Source organism: Ascidiella aspersa, chromosome 1 (assembly GCF_963924565.1).
Source record: "Ascidiella aspersa chromosome 1, kaAscAspe10.2, whole genome shotgun sequence".
Classification (NCBI taxonomy): domain Eukaryota; kingdom Metazoa; phylum Chordata; class Ascidiacea; order Phlebobranchia; family Ascidiidae; genus Ascidiella; species Ascidiella aspersa.
Genome location: NC_139447.1, coordinates 3,124,934 through 3,147,652, shown reverse-complemented (window position 1 = coordinate 3,147,652; position 22,719 = coordinate 3,124,934). Strand labels below are relative to the sequence as shown.

Here is a 22,719-nt window from a genome sequence, read left to right as displayed (position 1 = left end):
CTAACGTGGAAATTTTGACAAAATTTTGACTTTTTTTGACAAGTCAAAAATAATCGCCCTATTCATCACATAAAGTGGGTAAACAACTATAGTGGTAATTAAAGTTCTTCACGCTTAAGCAAATTATGCCTAAAAACCTGAGAAAAGTTATCTCTGGGTGTCTTTTGAATATTATTAGTTTGTTTGAGCTCACTGATTACGTCATTGGTGTCAGATCGGATCGCGATAATTTCTGTCCAAAATATCGGGCATCGGTATCGGAATAAAACGATTAAAATTATCGGACATCCTTACTTACAAACATAATTTTGTGTCTAAATTTGAAAATCGACTTCGTTCCCGGCGGTCGATCTTTGCTATGTTAAGGCGCTGGTTTAAATCATTTCTGAAACTTTTAACTGCAGGGCTGCGGAGTCGGTTAAATACCCCGAGTCCGACTCCGGCCAAAAAATAAATAAACCCGAGTCTGAATACCGAGTTCCGAGTCTGACTCCGGACAAATGTGAGATTTCGTCGAGTCCCGAGTCCGGCTCAGACTCTACAGCTTTATTGCCCCTGTTTATGTAACGAAATAAGGTTGATATTGAGCAATCCACTTATATGGGTGTCATATAACTCATCCACTCGCAATACATGGTTGGAAAATATCAATGGATATGCTATTCCGCCTGTAGAATTTACAGTTGGCGGGCATATATCAGTTTCAAAATTTTTCGGACTCGGGTAGTTTTACGTGGTCTTACTCGAGTCCCGAGTCCGACTCCGGCAAAACAAGCCGACTCCGTCGAGTCCCGAGTCTGACTCCGCAGCCCTGCTTTCAAGACAACCACCTAAAAACAGTTTTACCTGCACGTTTAGCCAGCGTTGTGATGACTAGCTCAATTTTTTTCGCAGGGGACATTTCCAGGGGTTTCATCAGCTTTGGCGCCACCAGGCGGACACCAACAGGTCCAGGAAACCCGATTGGACCAAGTTACAGCCGAAGCGGTAAGAATAGTAAACTTTTGTTTGTCCTTTTCTTATTTCCTAAAAATAAGGTGATTTCACCCAAAAGTACAATGACAAGTTTTTCTTTACGCTGCTTTGTTTTATTTCAACGTTTTTTGTATTTTCAGACTTCTTACAGTTCGGTGGAGAGCCTGGCTTCCCTGGTTCGTTGGCCATTTTGTCCTGCGACAGAAGGCGCGTCGGCCGCTTTAGATTCCGTTGCAATCCTGGAATCAATCATGACTTGTGGGTTCCTATTAACTAAGTATTCTTACTAAGGAAATCCAAATCTTGACATTTTTTTTGAAATTTTTCGAAACCGACCACTATTTTAGAAAAAATGTATCACGATCCAATCCGATAGCAAATGACGTCATTACTATGTTTAAATGAGCAAAAAAGATGGAAATGAAACGTGAAGGTAGTTTTTTCCTAGGTTATTCGCTTTAAATCTGTTTTAGCGTTCATAAGTGTGGTTACATCTCGTTGTCGGCAGCGAAACCACCCTAGTATCGGACGAGTACCAATTTCACCGCTTTGGTATGTAGTATCTGCTTTGATCTGATATATATATGGGACATCTCAAATTGTAATGCTGTAAAATTAACTTTCGTTAGTGAAATAGAGTTATCTGTAAGAGCAAAGATGTCCGGTATAATTTGATCGCAGTCCATACTTGTCAGATACAAAATTTAAAGAAGAGTTTAGGCCATTGCTTAAGCTCAAACTGGAAGATAATTGTGTCAGAAAATATAAGAATGAGCAACAATCAATTGTTTCACGCTAATCACAATTAAGTCAAATTACATCGATAGCTTGCGATTTACGATTCACGAGTTTTGTCATTTTTTTTAGTTGACCATAGTAAAGTTGAAAGTGCTATAGGAAAACGATTGTACCAGAACAAAATGCGACGCGTCAGACCTCTATAGCAGAGGTGTACAACCCTATAAAGTACTAACTTTCGGATACCTGGTATTTCATATTTTTAAATATTTGATATAGAAAATACGTCTTTACTATGTTTAAATAAGCAATAAACATGAAATTGAAACATTAAAGGTAGGTTTGTTTTAGGTAATAAGACTAAAATTTGCTTAAGCGTTTAGAAGTGTAATACATCTCGTTGTTAATCTATTATGTTACAAAAAATTCTCCAATGCAACGTGTTACCTGCTGTAGCAGAGGTCCTCAAATAGTCCTATGAAGTACCAAGTTTCGGAACGTAGCCGTCACCTTTTGGCGTTAAAAATATTATTATCATTTAAAACCATGTAAAATTTGCTGAACGTGAGCTTTTTCGTATCATTTGATCTGGAAGGTGTTTGATTAAATCTAAAATAACACTAATTGTCATTTTTATTCCAACATGCATTTTTAATATTTAGTTATATGGTTGGGTACACTATGCACGGATTTGTAGTATAGCTTGGTAATGAATGGCAAAGCCAAAGCGGTTGAGCACATTTATATGGATGGTTCAAGCTCGTATCGAAGCGTTTTAATCAAGATGATGCCAATCTACTGCCTTTTTTGGCTTTGCAATTCATTATCAGTTATATCAACTAATTTAAGAATAGCAATTTGCTAGCCTAGCGGAAGTTAAGGCAAATTACACATTTTTCGCATTTTTAACATTTTTCGCATTTTTAAACGGCGATGGTTGTTCAGTAATCGGTATTTTATTACGATACTCAAATCCGTTGTTTTGGGCAGAAAATACCACAATTCGATCTGATATCAAATTACGTCTTACTATGTAAAAATAAAAAATAATGAGTTCAATGTAAATTATATCCAGATTATTAGGGCCAAGTTTTCTTTTATTTTCGGAATTCTATTTATCTTCGAGTGTATTATAATATTTTCTCAGAAATTACCTTTTAACGTAGAAAACTACATGATGATTAAAAAAACATGGCGAGAATGTACAGATTAACTTGATATCTTATGTGCACTGATATCACCCTGTTTGAGAAACCTAACGATATTATGGAACAGGTGTAAAATCCTACCACATTTTCGCCGGGGGTTTATATTGCTAACGTTATTTGGTGTTAGGGTGTAAAATAGCGTTTGGGTTAGGGTCGGTCAAGTATTATTATTACATTTTTTCTCCCATATTTGTTTCTTCTTTGCAATTTTATTTTTGACGACTCGTTCCTTTAACGCAAAATAATTGGCAGGAATCCTAGAGTACCTCCGATATTGTTTATTGCAGGGATTCCTAAATTGGGTTCCGTGTGCCCTTTGAGGGTACGTGAATTAGTTTTAGGGGGTCCATGAAAGCCTTTTGAAAATATTAGTGTACATTTAATAGTTTTATTAAAAACAAAACGTTTTCGTACGGAAACTCCATTTTACTTTCACGTTTTGGACCAGAAACAGCAAATTTCTGAAATCTATTTTAATTGCAACGAAAATTAATGACGTCATATTCAAAATTTCCTGTCGACCCGGCCCATGCCAAGCAAAAGCATTTTTTAGGGTTCCGCGTTAAAAAAAGTTTCACAATTCCTATTTTATTGACATCCCTAATAACGATGTATTGTTCAGGTATTCCTGTAATCGAATGGGATGTTGTTTCTTTGAGGGTGACCCAAACGGAGACCCGCCAATAGCACCGGATTGCTATCGCAGTTCATACTTCGGTAAGAACAAATAGTTTTTTGGAGTTGTTACGCAGGTATAGGTAGCATTGTTTCGAATTCTAGTGACACAATACATATTGGTTACGTCATAATGTGGGTTGTTGAATGTAGGAAGAATTCGACGATGTGTGATCCAGCTTTCTGCAACACCTTAAAAAATTATCCAATAAATTTTGTTGCAAAATAAGGATTTGTCAGCATTTAATAAAACAAAGGTTACATCTGTTTTGCTTTAAAAACTTCATTTTATTTGCCAGGGTTGGATTCTAGCGTCCCCCCATAAAGTTCAATCTCTGATTGTTGAATTTTTAATTGTTTTTAAGAAAGAAAATTATTAGTTCAATTCATCACTAAAATTAAAAACTTTAAACCAAATTTGCAAGGGGTAAAACTGCACTAAAATCAGAGCACCAAAACAGGATTTTGAATTGTTGGATACAGTTGCATACAATTAATGCTGTTTTCTTGTACAGTATACAGTTTAAGAACGACCTGCGGACCCGGATTGGAAGCACCGCCTCGATGCGACGGTTTGTATTCAACAACAAAAAACAATATTTAGTGTAAAACTTACTATAAGGCCATGGGTTCCTAACCTTTTTCAACTCGGGCTCGTAAAAATAATATCAGTTATTAAAACTGTTACTACCAGACATGGGAATATTATTATAAAACAGCTCCTTCGGTGACTATAATTGTAAACCAATTTTTGGGCAACCTAGCATAGGTATTCACCCCAAGGTCAAGGGTCCATAATCGGTCTTAAAGAGAACCTCTAAATAATAGCCTCGGTTCTTTTTAAGCTTTAAAATATAAACTGTTGCTACCAGCCATAGTAATATTAATTTAAAACAGTTCCTCTGGTAATTGTAATCTTTAAACAACGTTTCGGTAACCAAGACGCTAGCTAAGGATTACCATTACCGGAGGAGCTGGTTTTCAATAATATTAAGCTCCGAAATTTACGTCATTTTTTTAGCCACGGAAGATTGCTCATAATGCGACAACATATTTACAGTAAAACTCCAAAAATCCAGGGTTTCTTATTCTTTTTTTAACGCAAAGCCCTACAATTAATGTCGGTTCGTAATAATCTGCAAAGTTGACCATCATTTTTGTTTCAGACACGGATGACTGCACACCGAACCCGTGCGCCAATCAGGGCGTGTGCATTGATGGACTGAACAAGTTCGAATGTCGCTGTCCCGGACAAATTAGTGGCACACTTTGCCAAGACGGTGGGTCTTCGCTATTTCCCTAGACTTCGGTACTCTTTCATTTTCTATCGTTTTTTAGGTGATTTTAAGTTTATATACAGGACATAAAAAAGAATGGAAATTCACAATATAAACTAAAATTTAATTGATATATCTTTGCATTTTGTCAATTGTTTTTAAGACAAACGAAATTATAAAGCCAAGTACGCAGTAATGCCCACCACATATTGATTGCCCCTATTTGGAGTTAGTGGTGGGGGGTTAGAAATTGGGATAGAGCTGAAATTACTAAGGGAGTTAGCAATGTACTTACGAATGGTTTTAGGGGTTAGCTAAAAAAAATTGAAAGACCTGATTATGGTTTAGATCTTATTCCGATTTAACAGAACCTCTAATATATTGTATTTTTAGCATTCGGTGTCATTCATCCTGAAGAAGGCGATTTGAATAGGATATTATTTCCTATTTAACAACTGTTAGGCGTTAGTCCTGTTTTGGCCGTATTCTGAACTATAAGTTATATTCCGACGCGATGTCGCTTTTATTTTGATCTTATGTATGGAAGTTCAAAAGAGCTACATTTGTTGATATGTGTTTAATATTAAATTCCCTTTCAATTTGAAGATACGCCAAAAAATTAGTTTAATTTTTTCCGAGAGAACAGTTTTGCAAATTGCTGCATTTCCATGTGAAGCTCGCTCGCAAACCAGACTTGGAAAACCAGATAATTCTAGTTGGCCAATTAAATGAATTGGATCAAAATGAGGCTATTTCTATTTCTAATCTAATTGTGAAATCGATTTAGTTTTTTAATTTTAATCGACATTCATAAAAAAATGCTACTTTGTCCAATGGTATTTTTAGTCGCTCGAAATTTCAATTAAACCCTTTGGCAAGATCGACGTTTGGCTAAATAGTTGAATTTTACAGTAAGGAAAGGATAGGCTATATTAAACAATAGTAGTAATACCACAGAAAAATTTGACCATCAGATTATTGTACAAATAAATTGCAGGTAAGTTAAAAGCGCATTAATTAAATGTAATTTAATTTTAAATTTTGCTTTATTTTCTATTTTGATTTTGGTAATTCTAATTGTAATCTAATTTGGAAAAACTAAAATGCATCAATTTTAATTCTTATCTTATTTGGAAATACTGAAATATTAAAATTATAAATAAATCAAATCTAGCTTTAAAATGCAAAAATAAATCTAGTTGTCCGAGTCTGTTAAAGAGGGGTATACACAGAAAAATTAGCAGTTTGCTTATTAACCAGCTCGTTCTTGTTCATCTTTATTGACAGCTGCTATAACTCGTTATTAAACTTTGGAGCATAATGGTTGGAGATTGTAGTAAGACTTAAGAAATAGCCCATACAGAACTAGGTATCATCCTGAATATTTCAAATAACTATTTATTCATTTCAACATACGTTATTAAACCTGTTTTACTTTTTTAGTTTGCCTTGTCGAACCGTTTATTCCCACGAGTGGTACAATCGTTGGCAATACAGGGGCTCCTTATCAACTTAGTCATAGTGTGACGTATACTTGCCCCGCTGGAACCGTAGGGGATCTGGCAACTCTCCAGAACGTCTGCCTTATTACCGGCCAGTGGAGTCAGCCGACCGGACCCTCCTGCAGGACAGGTCAGACAAAAACATTTTGAAACACTTAATGCGGTATACGTTGAAAATATTTGGAAACGCCAAATCTGGTAATAGTTAAGAAAAATAATAATGGCGGAAACATCAAATCTGGTAAAATACGGAGAAAATTTTGGAAACACAAAAAACGGTTTAGGTTTGTTACTAAAGAAAATAGCAAACGCCAAGTGTGGTGAGGCTGTATTTGCAAAACACTTTGTTGGGGTCATTCATTTGAGCTTTTCCGCGTCCTTTTTGATGTCATGTTTGTTTTCCAGTGTGCGGTCCGCCGCCCAACAATCCACTTCTGACGACTTTTGACATCATGAAGTCGGTCTACGAGGTCTTGGATCTAATCACCTATACCTGCTTAGCTGGAAGCATCGTTATAAACACGCCGAGTACAAACATGTGCCTAAGCAATGGAGAATGGTTGAACCGGGACCCTCCGCAATGCACAGGTATAAAAAATATCTTGCTGTGGATCGACAGTGATCTTGTGGTCTCGCATATTTTGACTTTTTTTAACTCGTTAACCATTTACAACCAGGTTCATAGAGTAAAATTGAAGAGATTTTGAACATTATATGATTATGATTCTTGGTGCTAGTCGGTTGAGTTTAGTATTTGCTCCGAGAAATTTGTGTCTGTTTCAACGATTTTAGCAGTGTTGTAAACAAGACGTTTTTAAACGACCGAACCAAGTCAAGTCATTCTTAAAATACCTAAATTCTAAGCAAGGTATTTTTGTATAATCAGGTAAATCCGAGTCAAAATATTTTTAAATAAATCAAGTCAAGTCCCACTAAAGTCATATTTATAACTAGTCAAGTCCAGTTCGTTTTGTACAAAATTAAATCTTAAACTACTAAAATTTGCAAACTCGTCTGATTATGAGCAATAATGGAACTTAAACACAACCTTAAATCCAACCTTTAACACGAAAATTTAAATTAACCTCCATCGCTGTCTTGCAATTAACACTCAAAATGTTTAATAATATAATGGTTTTGTGACTTTTGTACCGAGCCACTTGATTGAGAGTATCTCAAAGATAATTCGGTCGATCGCAAACAGACGTAAGTTGGCTACGCCTGCGGCATAGTCGAACACTCTTTATGATAAGTTTTGTTTACTGCAGCCTTTCTTAACATGGGGTAAATTTAACCCAGGGTGCAATTTTTTTCGTTTTAGGGGGTGAATACCATCAATCAATATGTCCACATAACTTGACGAGACAAAAAAACTGTACCAGCTGTAGATTTTGGTAGCCTACGTTCTTAGTTCGAATTAAGTGGTAATTCGAATCTAGCCTAGTTTGACCAATTGATTGTTTATCGTCTAGTGTCGGTAAAAGTATGCTTTGCTAATTACTTTTGATCTCTTCATGGTTACGTCATGTATGAGCGCCATTTTATATATTGGGGGTAAATTTGATATTCGTACTAAAAGGGTAAAACATACAAAAAATGTTAAGAACCCCTGGTTTGCTGCTTGGTAGAGTCGATTTTTCGCCCAACATTGTAATGCAACCTTTCAGGATGTCCTGACCCGCCTCCTACCAGACCGGAACTGACGTTTAATCCACCCAATGGGCCGTATCCCATCACTGCGACGATTGCATACACGTGTAGTTTGGGCAATGCGGTGGGCGGAGCAACAGGAAACACGTGCAATGGTCCTCAAGGCGAATGGCAGTTCCCTCTCGCCTCAATCCTTATGTGCGGTAAGTAGCCGTCGTGGAAGCGTTTGTTTTCGTTTTTCACAAGGGTTCCACTCTGTGGGGTTTGGAAGCTGTTGAAAAAATCAATTTCAATTTCGCTAAAAGTCTTTAATCTATATCTAAAGATGTTTTTTGTGTTTATTTTTGTGTGTTATTAAGCCATGACACGTTTTGGGCGAAATATATTTATCTTTACATCTTATAAAAAAATGACTTTAATTACGACAAAAAGCCTAGAACTTTGCTATTGTAGGTGATTGCCAACAAGCCACCCACCAAATTATAAACTAGAAATGGAAATATGCGTATATATATATAAATTATGAATGAAGACTATGGCTATATTGAAAACGAGTAAGGGGTTAGTCGTTTAAAATAATACCAACTTTTGTATAAAATTGAAATTCATTCTACGTTCAACTACAACCTCCAGCTAATAACCATAATATTTATGTGAAACGTTAAAAATTTCTAAACTTCTGTATGGGCTTTGATATTCATTTTAATTAACATTTGCGTTGGATTTTTGTATTCATCGGCGTTGCAGAAATTCGTTATTTTATGTCGAAAATTTCAAGGTCTATAGATCAAATGAATATACTGTTGCTGCCAGGCATTATATTAATTACAAAGAGTCGAAACGTCGGCACAGAATAAATGATTGTCGGAAGAACCCTCTTTATAATTACTATAGTTCAAATGTTCGTTAGAAAGGTTGTCACTTTTTACAGTATATTGCTTTATCTTCAATAATTATTAATAAAGGTAACAAAATAAGTCTACAGGATAAAAAAACACAACTATAGAAGCCATAAATGCAATAAAGTGTTTTCTTTGTATTAAGATCAATCTGACTTGTCAAAATTCTTTTTTTTTTGCTCCAACAGTTCAAAATGTCAAAAATATTTTCCTATACAATAATTCTTACTTTTGATATTATGCCTTTAAAAAAATATATTTTTTCATTATAAACAACTTCCAAAAATAAGGAATGCTAGCTTAGCCCAGGGGTGTCCAACTCAGACATGCCGGCGTGCCAATTTTTATCCTATAGCTTCTTCCCGTGCCAAAGTTTAGCAATATAATTCTTTCTAATAATAAAAGCGTTTTTTTACAAATAATAAAACGTAGCAGACTGACTTTTGCTTTTTGATTCTTCACACCAAAACTTTATAGTTATGTGAATGCTAGCCTCCACTACAATATAATGTTATAGTATTAAAATTAATTGTTAGTTGTCGTGATTGCAGCGATTTACTGTATAAAAAAATAGGTATTTTTTTACAGTTGGCTAAATAGCAAATAAGTAATTTAGGGGGCTTGAGTGCCATTTTTTATTTGGTCGCGTGCCACATTTGGCACGCGTGCCGCTTGTTGGACACCCCTGGCTTAGCCTGCAGTGTATGCGTATGCCCACATTTGTCTCACTAAATCAAGATATTTTAAAGGACCTTGGTTTGGTTCAGATTTTCTCAACCTATACTTGGGTGGCCGACTGCAGTAGTTTTTATATGGTGAGGTTTATTGAGATTGGGTTTGAACAGGATTTCATTAAAACCAAAAAAAATTCGAAAAAACTCGTGTCAAATTAATTAAATTTCGCACATTTCTCATAAACACATCTAGCAACTTAAATTTAATTTTGAAAAAAGGAAAGAATATTTTTTACATTGCATTAATATTCCGTTCCATTTAGTATATGAATGTACGTTTTGTGTAGAGCCAGGCTCATCAATCTTGTTCAATCCGTTGGAGTGCTACAAAATGGAAGCTATGTATTGTTAAACTAAAAGCACCCAGTTGGATATTCTGCTATAAAACAGCGAATTTGTCCAGTTTCTAAAAAAATATATAAAAAACAGAATACTAACGCGAAATTGACTAATCAGGTGTTATTTATTTAAGTTGAAAAGCTAAAAAGTCGAGTAGATCTTGAATCTTCAGTTAATAATTGAAGATGTTATCACACTAACTGAAGGTTATGCAAGCAAGTATCAAAGCGTCTTAGTCAAGAAGACGTCGATATACTCGACTATTTTGGCTTTGCAATTCATTATCCAGCTACATTACAGAACCGTGCATAATGCACACAATTATACTGAAGGCGTTTGGGGTTGCCCAAAGTGGATATAAACATGTATTGCTCTCTATTCACCCAGGTTGTACCATGGATCCGACGCCGGTCCCAAATTCTGATTTCACTGCACCTGTAGCACCCCATGTAGAAGGGGCCAGCGTGGTGTACACTTGCCAGACCGGAAGAACCCTGGTTCCACCCGGGGACGGAACGACTATGATCACCAGCACTTGTACTAACGGCGTATGGAGTTTGGATGGAATGATGATAAACTGTCTCTCAGGTAAGTAGATCTAAGAGTTGTTCATAAGACGGGTAACACGGTTATAAGAAGGGTAACACCATGAACATCAAAGCTTTTGCCATGCTACAAGCACCTGCTGAAGGACTAGAGGCAAAACGTTATCGCTAACTATTTTATTGTTGCTTGCGTTGTTTCTTGCATTTTTCCTTTGTGTGTTTCCCATATATTGTACGAGCGTTCGGTGTCTTTCGCCCCAAAAAAGGCGGCTTGTATAGGTTGCCGAAACGTTGATTAAGAATTACAATTACCAGTGGAGCTGTTTTTTTAATTTATGCTATGAGTTGTTGTTGACGTTTTGTAAGGTTTAGCTTTGTTGACTGCTGGGTTTTAGTAGAGACACACTTTAAGCTGGGGGGGAAACACTCTGTTTCATAAAGCTTTAATGCAGAGCTTCCCAACCTTTTTTTATACTGTGCACCCTATTTAGTCGATATTCAAGTCTGATTCACCCCTACAAATTTAGTTTGTTAAGTGATCGTTTACATTAAAAGCGGAAATGGAAATTAAACTCTCGATTATAAGCTCTATAGCTTCTATACAAGAACATTCTCTTTTTGTAGCTCATATTTGGCAAATGCAGCAATAACACATATCAAAGACAATCGGTAAGAGATTAATATTGTTACACAAACCCTCCAACAAATAACAACCCCCCCTGGTTGTAAACCCCCTTAGTTGGAAATAACTGCTTAGATAGGTCATAATATAAAACAAACTCGTAGTCTGAACTAATGTGTGTGTGGGTGTTTTGTGTGTGTGTTTCAACTCTGGCAAGCCTGAACAAATTACTTTAAAAAGGAAAGCAAGACCGAATGACCGTTTATTCGCATTTGGTTGTATTGGTTAAAATTATTTTTGAAAACTCATTGGGAAAAAAAGGTATACCAACGGGTATTGTTGTAAACAAGTCATTTTGAAATCAATTGTAAAAGGTGGGACGATGTTTTTATTTACTTCTCAGTCACATTAACTGAAGATGATACAAGCTCATTTTGAAACGTCCTAATCAAGATGATGTTGATCTACTCTACCTTTTTGACTTTGTAATTCAATGTCAAGTTAGAAAATATCACATATCCGTGCATCGTCTTAATTAAGACGTTTCTATACGAAGTTGTATCATCATCAGTTAATGTCTAACTGAACCTAATGCCCTTACTAAAATTAACTGAAGATGATACAAGTTTTAAATCCATTAATCGCAATTTTCCTTTGCGCCACTAAGCTTTTTGGCGGTTTCTATAAAAACGTTCATGCCCCCCCCCAAAAAAAGTAAAAATTACTTACTCTTGTTTTTCACGTTGAAGTGCCTTAAGAAATGGTCGGAATATTGCAAGAAATAACGCTCACGAATGACAATAAACAACAGATTTATAAATAAAGTGAATTGTAAAACAAAAGCTGGTGGTTTAACCAAAAAAAATCGAAACAAAGTAACAAATTGACTTTATTGAAATGACTACGGATAACGCTAGAAATATACGTATACTCTTCTATTAACAGAATGCGGTATTCCACCGAACAACGGATTACTGGCTGTGAACATTATCCCTCCTTACCAGAGTGGTGCAGCCATATCTTATTCTTGCACAAGTGGACAAGAACTGGGTGGTGTGGATGCGAATACGTGCACTGATGGAAGCTGGGCCACCACTGACACCACAGCCTTGCTCCTATGCGGTAAGCCTTTAGGCTGGTTCACACTAGACGCGTCTAGCATTAACGTAAAACGTTTTTAAAAAACGCTTTCGGTTGCGGAAAAGTTGAAATATTTCAACTTTAAAGCTTTCGGTTAGAAGCGAGGAAATTTGCCGTTAACGCTGGCACGGCGTTATGTGTGAACTGAACGACGTTAGCCGTTAGACGCCAGACGCTAACGCTAGACGTTAACGCGTCTAGTGTGAACCATCCTTTAGACTTGGATAACTAGATTTTTTTGGTTTGTTTAAATTAGAGTTCAAATTGGAGCGTTCCAGTTTTTCCAAATTAGAATTACAATTAGTTTTATTTTAAAAATTAGAATGACATTTGAATTAGAGAATTTTAGTTTTTTTTCAAATTGGAAAATAATTAGAATTAACGAATTATAAAATTCTAACCAACTCTACGTTTAATCAGTGCATATTGAACGAACATCTAAGTTTAATTCGCAACTAATCAGCATAAGTATGACAAATATTCCTTTCCTAATATCGGTACTTACACGAAGACTAAATCAAGCTAAGACATTTTCCCGAAAGACTTCCTAATGTGAAAATTAATTCGTTCTGCCTAAAAGACTAAGACAGTTTCCTGAAAGACTAAGTTGACTAACGACACTTTCCCCAAAGTCTTAAAACCAAGACAGTTTGCCGAAAAGCTTCAGTGAAAACAAGTCATTTTGCTCAAAATACTAAATAAACTAAGACAGTTTGCCGAAAAGCTTCAGTGAAAACAAGTCATTTTGCTCAAAATACTAAATAAACTAAGACAGTTTGCCGAAAAGCTTCAGTGAAAACAAGTCATTTTGCTCAAAATACTAAATAAACTAAGACAGTTTGCCGAAAAGCTTCAGTGAAAACAAGTCATTTTGCTCAAAATACTAAATAAACTAAGACAGTTTGCCGAAAAGCTTCAGTGAAAACAAGTCATTTTGCTCAAAATACTAAATAAACTAAGACAGTTTGCCGAAAAGCTTCAGTGAAAACAAGTCATTTTGTTCAAAATACTAAATAAACTAAGACAGTTTGCCGAAAAGCCTCAGTGAAAAAAAGTAATTTTGCTCAAAATACTAAATAAACTAAGACAGTTTGCCGAAAAGCTTCAGTGAAAACAAGTCATTTTACTCAAAATACTAAATAAAATAAGACAGTTTGCCGAAAAGCTTCAGTGAAAACAAGTCATTTTGCTCAAAATACTAAATAAAATAAGACAGTTTGCCGAAAGACTTCCTAATGTGAAAATTAATTCGTTCTGCCTAAAAGACTAAGACAGTTTCCTGAAAGACTAAGTTGACTAACGACACTTTCCCCAAAGTCTTAAAACCAAGACAGTTTGCCGAAAAGCTTCAGTGAAAACAAGTCATTTTGCTCAAAATACTAAATAAACTAAGACAGTTTGTCGAAAAGCTTCAGTGAAAACAAGTCATTTTGGTCAAAATACTAAATAAACTAAGACAGTTTGCCGAAAAGCTTCAGTGAAAACAAGTCATTTTGCTCAAAATACTAAATAAACTAAGACAGGTTCCAAATAGATTTAAATAAAATCAAGTAATTCTGTCTAGAAGACCAAGTCAAACTAAAAAGATTTCCCCAAAATACTTTCGGTTAAAAAATTGATACTTAGTGGTAAAACTCATCCGGAACAGTCCGGGATGGCAAAATAAGTTTTCCAGTTTCGTTGTACTGGATTTTTCAACCAGGACATGTATTTTTACCGGCTTATACATCCCGCTATCGCTTTGAATGCATTTAAACTAAGATTCCAGTTGGATATTTTGCACCACGTTTAAGAATAACCAAGGCTTTTTCCAAAGATAACTACAATTTATTTAGTTTAATTTTTTCTTAGTGCGATATCTGGGCTTGTTGTACTTCATTTGACCTTGACCATTAAATCTGCGAAAATGTTGTAAAAGATTAACAGCATATCCAAAACATTCAAAATGCTACATGTTTTGAATAATAGGAAATATTCGAAATGCTCGAAGGTATTCGAAATGGAGAAATGCTAAAAATTGCACATGTTAAAAATGAATAAAGTAATATTTGAAACATTGAAAATATACCGGAAGCGTGGCCGGAGGTCGTAAGTTCGAACCTCACTGCAGGCTATAGTTATTCTTTCTAGCCTGTCTTGTTTTCATCACTGATAGACAGGTCCTATGAGTCTGCGAATTTGGTGTACTAATGAAATCTAAGCCGTAATCGTTGGTCGAAAAGCAGCTTCAGAAGGGCAGTTCACAGTTGTTGAACACATATGCGTGCATATTTTTCATTGACTACAACCACAATACAAAAAGAGTCAACGTTTTTATTTTCAGATAATGCTCGCTGTTATTAACCCCTGTTTCGAACTTAAGAATAAGCCAAGTACGGCTACCAAGCGATGTGTTACCGTTCCAGGTTGTACAGGCCCACCAATAACACCGGATCTTACGGTAAACCTTCCCGGACCGTACCTGCCAAATGTATTCGTCGCATACACCTGTGCGGTCGGCGACCCTGTCGGCCTTGACCCTGATTTGAACACATGTCAGGCTGACGGTTTCTGGTCCATACCACTGGCGGCTGACATCCAGAAATGCGGTAAGTTTTCCACGAGCAATGACATTGCTTAGCGATTTTTGGCAGCAAGTCAATATGGTTAAGCTGAAACAAAATTAACAAAAGAACTATCGTAAATCTGCCCAAAAGACCAAGTCAAACTGAGACAATTTTCCAAGCGGCTTACCTTATTAAGGACCTTTAGCCCGAAAAGCCTTATTGAAAAAGCAAACTAGGAGATGTTTCCAGAAGACCCACGTTTAACTAGGACATTTTTTCTTAAAATGTTAAATTCATTTAAAATAATTGCCTACAAACTTAAATCAAGGTAAGGATAAAAAAGGCCTTTTAGGTGAACGTGGCTTAAGTTATCACAGACATGCCTACAACCCTTTATTTTCTTTGCCAACAGGTTGCGCAGCTTCGCCGCCGACCAGACCTGGAGTGCTGAATGTGAATGGCGCCACTGCCCCGTACCTCTTTTCCGAAACGGTTATGTACACTTGCGTAAACAACAACCCGGTGACCGGAGGAGAAACGACCAACACTTGTACCGAAACGGGCTGGATGTTCCAAATGGCTGAAATCGCAACTTGCGCTTCCGGTAAGAGTTTCTTTTTAAATAACAAAACCACAATAATTAGCGATATTCTAAATATAGAAATGTGATTTTTCCGAGCAAAATTAGGTTTTTTATTTTTGTCAAATTTTTTAAACATTTTATTTTTGATTTTTTAATTTTTTTTTTTAGGTATTTTGAATATTGTTTATCTTAAAAGTAGAGCATGCAGTTTTAAAGTGGTTCACAGTCTACTTTTAACCAGCGTAGAAGTTCGTAGCGGTCCGAAAACAGCAGGAGCGGACCGAAACGTTGTTCCAATATAATATTTGCTGTCTAGACGGCTGTCGGTAAAACAAACTTGCTGTCGGTAAAACGAAATTGCAGATAGGCTAAGCAGTGGTAAACTAAGTCGGAACGGTTTACAGTCGCGGAACGGTTAACATTTATTTCGCGCACACACAAAGGGTGATTTAGCCAAAGCGCTGCTGTACAGCTGAATATATCACAACTGGTAGGCTGTACTCCAAGCGAGTTTGTCATCTCGTCCTCGTGTATAGATTTTAGGCATTTCGGGAAATTATAAAAACGTAAAAGTTCACTTAAAAATCCGTTGACAATATTACAAGTTTAAAGGCAATTTCTTTTTAGTTGTAAGTACCGTTTTGTGTGAGTTAAAAGTACCGTTAAAGTTACAGCAAGAAAGAAAAACACGAGCAATTGAATTCAATCCTCTTCAAACGAAGCCAGTTAGGGAACTGTAAACTTATCTTCTAGCAGCCACAAATGGGGAGAAGAATCTTGTTGCACACAAGTTCACAGAGTTATATAATTTAATAACAAGTAACTTATTATTATTAACATGAAGCATCCTTAATTTAAATAAATCAATTGCATGTTCGGTAGTTAATGGAGCACAGGCAAAAACAAATATAAGTAAGAACAAACAACAAAGGCTAAAACCTGATAACACAAAGACCGAAGACAGCACCAACTAAATAACGTAAGGACAGCACTAACATAAATGGCAAGCATGCTGGCACTTGTACAAAATCAGTCATGTATACAAAATCACTCATGCATGAAATATGAAATAAAAGTAAAGGACAAATAAAAAACAATTAAGGGGAAGTAAAGTTACAAGAACCACCGTTTTAGACACCAAATGATTTCCTTGTACACACAAAAAACTTTCCTCTATAGTCACCACAAATTATCAGAACAGCACGAAATCAAAATAAACCAAAGCGACAGAGTTGTGTATTTGTGCACTACATCAAACAATAATAAAATATGCTTTTTGAAGATTACTTAAAATCCACAACTACAATTTATTCAATTTCGTTTTGTTAGTTTTTCTTAGTGCAATGTCTGGGCTAGTTTAATTTTATCGTTTTGACCATCAATCCTTCAATAATACTGCATGTTGTAAAAGAAAAAAAATATTTGTAAAGTTCAAAATTCTACATGTTAAAAATCAATAAATAGATATTTGAAACATTAAAAATAATGCTTTTTGAAAAATGAGAGATATTCTAAACCACTGGTCGGCAACCGCCGGTCCGCGGACCGGTGCCGGTCCGCGAGGAGTTCGTTACCGGTCCATAGCAGGGTTGCCAGATTAAAATTTTGATTTAAAGGAAAAACGTGAAATAAGTAAAAATTAAAATTAAATCTAGTTTACTATTCAAAACACATTAACTTTCGTTTAAATATACTCCATGGTTGATTGATATAATAAAAATCTCTATTAGCATTAAGCACTCGTGAGGTTCAAAATAATCTAGTGTGCTGTGGCCATATGAGTTGAATTGCAAAGACTCATTATTTTAATGTCCAGGCAGGAAAGTTTTTGAAGCAAACGTATACATTTTAATTGGTTCATTGAAAAAAAAGTTGTAATACATTACCTTTACTGGACATTTGTTTTTTTTTTCAAGGCCGGTCCGCGGAAAAATTTTAGTTTCTAACCGGTCCGCAGAGTCCAAACGGTTGCCGACCCCTGTTCTAAACGATCAAAATTCTATATCTTGAAATTGGACAAAGATATAATTCAAACGTTGAAAAAATGCTACAAACTTCTATACGGGCTTTGCGTACACGTCTCTCATTGACAATCTTACTACATAAAACTTAAAAATCGTAAATATAATCAAGTGTCGCTTTTATTTCAAACACAACTAATAACTAACAACCTCTTCTATATTCACTCTTAAATGCCGATTTTGGCTGAACGCTTAAATAGCTTTTCCAACTAAATTCTGAACACATAAAACTTCTACTCTTACAAAAAAGCCACAAAAAATCAAAAAATATTTCGCCGAACTTTTTTGATCAGGCGTGAAATCACGTGATCTCCAATAGAGTTCCTTCTGCTTCCAATAATTTTTTTTTTAAATATCAAGTGCTTTGCCTTTCAGAGTGCTCTCGTCCTACAGAAGGCACTGGACTCATGATCACACCTGTTGGTTTGACTTTTATGGTGGGCGACGCTATAACCTACGAATGTTTACCAACGTTTATCTTGGACCCTCTTACGCCGGACATGTTTACTTGTCAACCCGCCACTTTCGTGTTTAATTTCCCGGGGGGCGTTGCACCCGTCTGCAAAAAAGGTACACGAATTTTTTTGCACTTGTTTACTTGTACTTCACACAGGTTTTCCTTTTTATATATGCAAAAACAAGTAGCTCCAAAAAAGCGACAACACTTTGCTCTGCCACTTTTTCGACATCTGGTAATCGCCCTTTTTCTTTTTATTTTTTTAAAATAGTTATTTTAAAATATGTTAAGGGTTTCTTGTTTGAAATTAGAATAGAATAAATGCATGCGAGGTAAAATTTAGATTTCAAAAAGAATCAATTTTTATAATAAGGAAAAAAAATGCAAAAAGGTAGCGCTTGATTTTTTCTCTTTTTTGTTAAGTCATATTAAATAAATGATACGAATTTTTTATAACTTATAGATTGAATTAGTTGCGCTATGGCTTAGCTTTATTTGTTTGCTTCTTCGCAGATCGATTTTTTTACCTTTTTTCTTTAGTTTATCTATGTAAAATAGACATAAAAGTTCTCCATATTTAAAAAGTAATTTAAATGACTACATAAAAAGTAAATTATTGTTTGTCATGGAATTCGTTTTACTTTTTTTCTTTAACTGAGATTTGAAATTGGATATTGTACTTTCGGAATAGTTTAAAGTTCTCATTTTTAACTAGAATATACAACTGATTAAAGGGAAATTTAAGTGATGCTGATTTTGATATATCTCGTCTAGAATTGAAACCTACGATTTCACTTTGTTCAACTAGTTGGGTTACAAACTAGGAAGTGTTTAGTTTTTTTTAGAAAAGAAAAAAAAAATTAAAAAAAAATCGATTGCTGGTTAGCAAAAGAGCAACTAGATTTTGACATTTTTAGTTTTCCAAATTAGTTTGGCATGCCGGTTTAGTAAGCGCTTGACATTTCAATTTTGTTAAGGTTTTTTTTTCCTTTAGGATATAGACATCGAAGTTTTCGAAGCATGTGCAGACTCGAGACTCGGGTAGTTTTACGTGGTCTTACACGAGTCCCGAGTCCGACTACAGCAAAACAAACCGGCTTCATAGAATGCTGAGTCTAAATCCAACTCTGCGGCCTCGGTTTAAATTTTGCGTCAGGCTATTTTGAATAACCACGAACGCATGGTTTGAAAACTAGGCGTGCGTTATTTACCGAAACTTACGTGTGCCGAATGCGTTTGCAGAATGCACGGCCCCTCCAGGAACCGTAACAAACGCCAATCCAATAACGCTAAGCACCCCGTACCTCGAGGGACTAACATGGACGTATACGTGCACAATGAATTACGAATTGGTCGGGACGGCCCTTAACACTTGCGGCGCCGATGGATTGTGGAGCATCAACACTATGCTACCCGAATGCAAACGAAGTAAGTGGTGTTGGGTGATAGTAGGGAAGTGAACGTGGTTCAGCTGTTTTGGCTAGAGCAGCTAAAGTTTTCTAAAAATTTGCCTGGTGTACCCGTTGCAATTATTTTGATATTTCGCAGCCTCATCAAAATGCGAGGGTCAATTGAGCCATGTTTCTTATTCCCAACTACAAAATACCAAAAACGAAATAAGGAGCAAGCAAATTGTTTTATACGCAAAAATTAGAATGAATAAGTAATCTAACTTTGTAATATTTTATAAGTCAAGTTATTTGGTCAAAATTTGTTATTTTGGTAAGTCAAGTCATTTAATTTGTATACGGTGACCTACGTGCACTTAAGTCAAGACAAACATTTGATGTTACTGGTTTAATCTAAATTGAATTCCGTTACAGTCTGCCCGGATCCAATGGCCCTTACATCGGGAACTTTTGCCGACGTCATTTCGCCGCCAGCCAAATACTTGGAAGACACCATTATCACTTACATGTGCGACGCCACCCATCTCTTTGCTGATCCAGCGCAGGTCGCCACCAGCACTTGTCAGGCTGACGGAACTTGGACGCTGGAAACAATGCCGGCCGTCTTTCCAACTTGCGTGCTAAGTAATGTGAAATACCAAGCTATTTTGAACCGATTTGTGCGACTTGTTTGGCTGTAGGGTTCTTAGTATCTTGTTTCAATTTATTGTTTAAGGCAGCCTGTTTAAAACTATCAAGTTATTTAGCAGCACGTTTGCATCTAACGCCGCGGTTGTCAACCAGTAGGCCATGGTTCAACCAGTGGGCCATAAGAACATTTGAGGTGGGGAACAGACAAATTAAAAGCTAGATTTAGTTTCATTTGTGTCACTGTATTAAATCACAGGAAATAAAAGCTTGGAGAGGAATTAAAAAGGAATGTAAATTTACTGTTCAGCCGCAAGTATCTTAGTAATGCGCGGTTGAATAAATAATCTGTTTTGAAATAGGTTCTGCTGTGTTTTGTTTTAAACCTATGTTAAAGCTTTTTCTTTCATCAAAATTCTATTCGGCCACAGAGTTTTTTGCAACGTAAATGAGCCACGAAAGAAAAACAGGTTGAGAACCACTGGCCTAACGTGTTTGGCAGCCTGTTTAAAACTATTAAGATTCTCGCATATTTTATTCGTTATCCCACCTTCGATTCACAACATTCGTCCTCATCGGTTTCGAACTTAGATTGTGTAAAAACACTTCGGAATTTGAAATCTCAGGGGTCGGGGGGTCAAGGGAAGGGAGCCGAGTCAGCTTTGTTAGGTCGGAGTTGGACTTAGGTTTCGAGGAATGTCTCGAGTCCGACCCTGGCCAAATAAACCGACGCCGTCGATTCCCCAATCCCGAATCCGTCTTCAAATCCGCTTTGGAGCATATTGATTGGAGATTGTAGTAGGACGTAGTAAGAATATCAAAGGCCATAAAGAAGTCGGTAGCATTTCGAACGTGTAGAATAATGGTTTATTCATTCGCTAAGTTTAAAATGAATAACAGTTATTTGAAACTTTCAAAATGAACCTACTTCCGTATGGGCTTTGATATTTAGATGAGCCCTCGTTCTACAAGATTGTTCCCGAATTATAGGTTGCCATCCACGTATATGTCGTTCATTTGAAATTTACGGCTCTTTGTAGAAATCAATCTATATGGCGCTTATGGCAATGCAACAAATCGTATTTAGCTTTTTTGGTTTCTTAATAGTGTAAAGGTTCCCGATCCCTTGAAAATGAATGTCAAAGTCAAAAAGGTCGAGTAAATCGCATCATCTTGACTAGGGCGTTTCAAAACGCACTTGTATCACCACTAGTTAATGTGAAATATTTCTTGTCACTTCTTTTTAAGCTACATTACAGATCCGTGCATAGTGTTCGGTATCCATCCCCGACCCTTGCTTTAAAGGTTCAGTTTGCGTTGCTTTTATTGTAACGATCTTGCCATTTCCAGTAAACGAAGACATTGACCTGGTGATCATAATGGACTCGACAACGCTGCTGGACGACTGTGATGCTCTGGAATCTCGTTTTATGCTCGAGGCGCCCTTCAGTGCCGCGCTTACTCCTATGATTTATAATAGTGCGGAAATGCCAAACTATTTTCGTCAGGAGTTTTTCGTACTGGAGTGAGTCGTTAAAGGGCCAAAGTGAATTTCTACAACCTGATTCCTTTTTTTACATTCCGTCGGTCTTGTCAACAAGTCATTTGTTAAAGAACTTAATTTTGTAAAAGAACTTGAAGTTATTCGTAAAAAGAAGACCTGAAACGGTAAACTTTAAAACTGGCAAATTCGTCCGATTATTATAAGCAATAACTCAAGTAACAAATTACTTAACGCCACGTATCTAACGTATAGAGCCCTTTCTTTGCAGATTGATAAACACCTACGTCCGATTTACGGGCGGTAGGTCCCGTGTTTCTCTGGTCCAACACAGCAGCGCTTGTGTACCACCCGCCATTCCAAATGCTTACGACCTGACTCAACCAGTTTCAGGAATACCAGGGGTAAGTGGCGCTTTTCGTCATTTACATTCTAGTGCAGGGTTTCTTTACCTTTTTTGTGTGTTAACCAATATCAATATCAGATTCACCACCAATATATCAAATGGTGCTCATTACTTAAAAAAAGAAAGTAACAAAAATAACATCAGTTATATGAATGACCTAACAATGAAGTAACTAAGAGAAAAGGATGTTGCCAATAAACTAAAAATGGATTAATCAGCGAAGAATAACGTTACCGACACTAGACAATCAATAAGCAATAGGATACCGGGCCACCTTAAAATTATCAGGTAATCTGAAATACGAAATTGGGCTAACAACGCCTACCGTTCGTAGCCTACAACTTTTTGCCCCGTTCACTGAAATTTTGATTGATAGCTCATTTACCCTCTAAAGCGAGGACAATTACCCACTGGTAAATTTCCCCGTTTAACCACACTTCTATGTTTCGTAAAAAAATGTAGGTTTTCGTCCGAAAATGTTGCTTTAAATCAGGGGTTATTAAACTGGGGTCCATGGACCCCTTCGGGGTCCGTAAACTAGTTTTAGGGGGTCCGTGAAGGCCAAATTGAAATATTGGTGTATATTTAGGAAGTAATCAATGTTTCTCAGGAAAGAAATTAATTAAAAATAAAACGTTTTTGCATTGAATGTCTCTATTTCTATTCTCCTTTTTACATTTTGTTGACTGAAAACTACAGATGTCTACAGTCTATTTGTATTACGACGTCAATTTATGACGTAATTTTTTTTAATTTCTTGCTTACCGTGGTCCACGCGATGAAAAAAAACAATTTAGGGGTCCGCGGTGAAAAAAGTTTAAGAACCCCTGGTTTAAATCAACAAATCTCAAGCCATGGGTGTCGA

At 36.3% G+C, this 22,719-nt stretch overlaps 1 protein-coding gene across 1 annotated transcript in view; it reads left to right on the top strand.

The window, feature by feature from the left end:
- Positions 1-21,476, top strand: part of LOC146166570 (CUB and sushi domain-containing protein 1-like) — a 30,082-nt gene extending 8,606 nt beyond the window's left edge. The window contains exons 3-18 of the mRNA XM_083390025.1: positions 895-987; positions 1,116-1,233; positions 3,544-3,638; positions 4,112-4,168; positions 4,763-4,876; positions 6,317-6,505; positions 6,781-6,963; positions 8,043-8,228; positions 10,385-10,585; positions 12,110-12,286; positions 14,710-14,892; positions 15,263-15,454; positions 17,830-18,024; positions 19,154-19,339; positions 19,735-19,944; positions 21,298-21,476. Coding sequence (XP_083246151.1) covers positions 895-987; positions 1,116-1,233; positions 3,544-3,638; positions 4,112-4,168; positions 4,763-4,876; positions 6,317-6,505; positions 6,781-6,963; positions 8,043-8,228; positions 10,385-10,585; positions 12,110-12,286; positions 14,710-14,892; positions 15,263-15,454; positions 17,830-18,024; positions 19,154-19,339; positions 19,735-19,944; positions 21,298-21,476 — 2,558 coding nt within the window. The remainder of the gene's footprint in view (positions 1-894; positions 988-1,115; positions 1,234-3,543; positions 3,639-4,111; positions 4,169-4,762; positions 4,877-6,316; positions 6,506-6,780; positions 6,964-8,042; positions 8,229-10,384; positions 10,586-12,109; positions 12,287-14,709; positions 14,893-15,262; positions 15,455-17,829; positions 18,025-19,153; positions 19,340-19,734; positions 19,945-21,297) is intronic.
- The last annotated feature ends 1,243 nt before the right edge of the window (positions 21,477-22,719 follow it).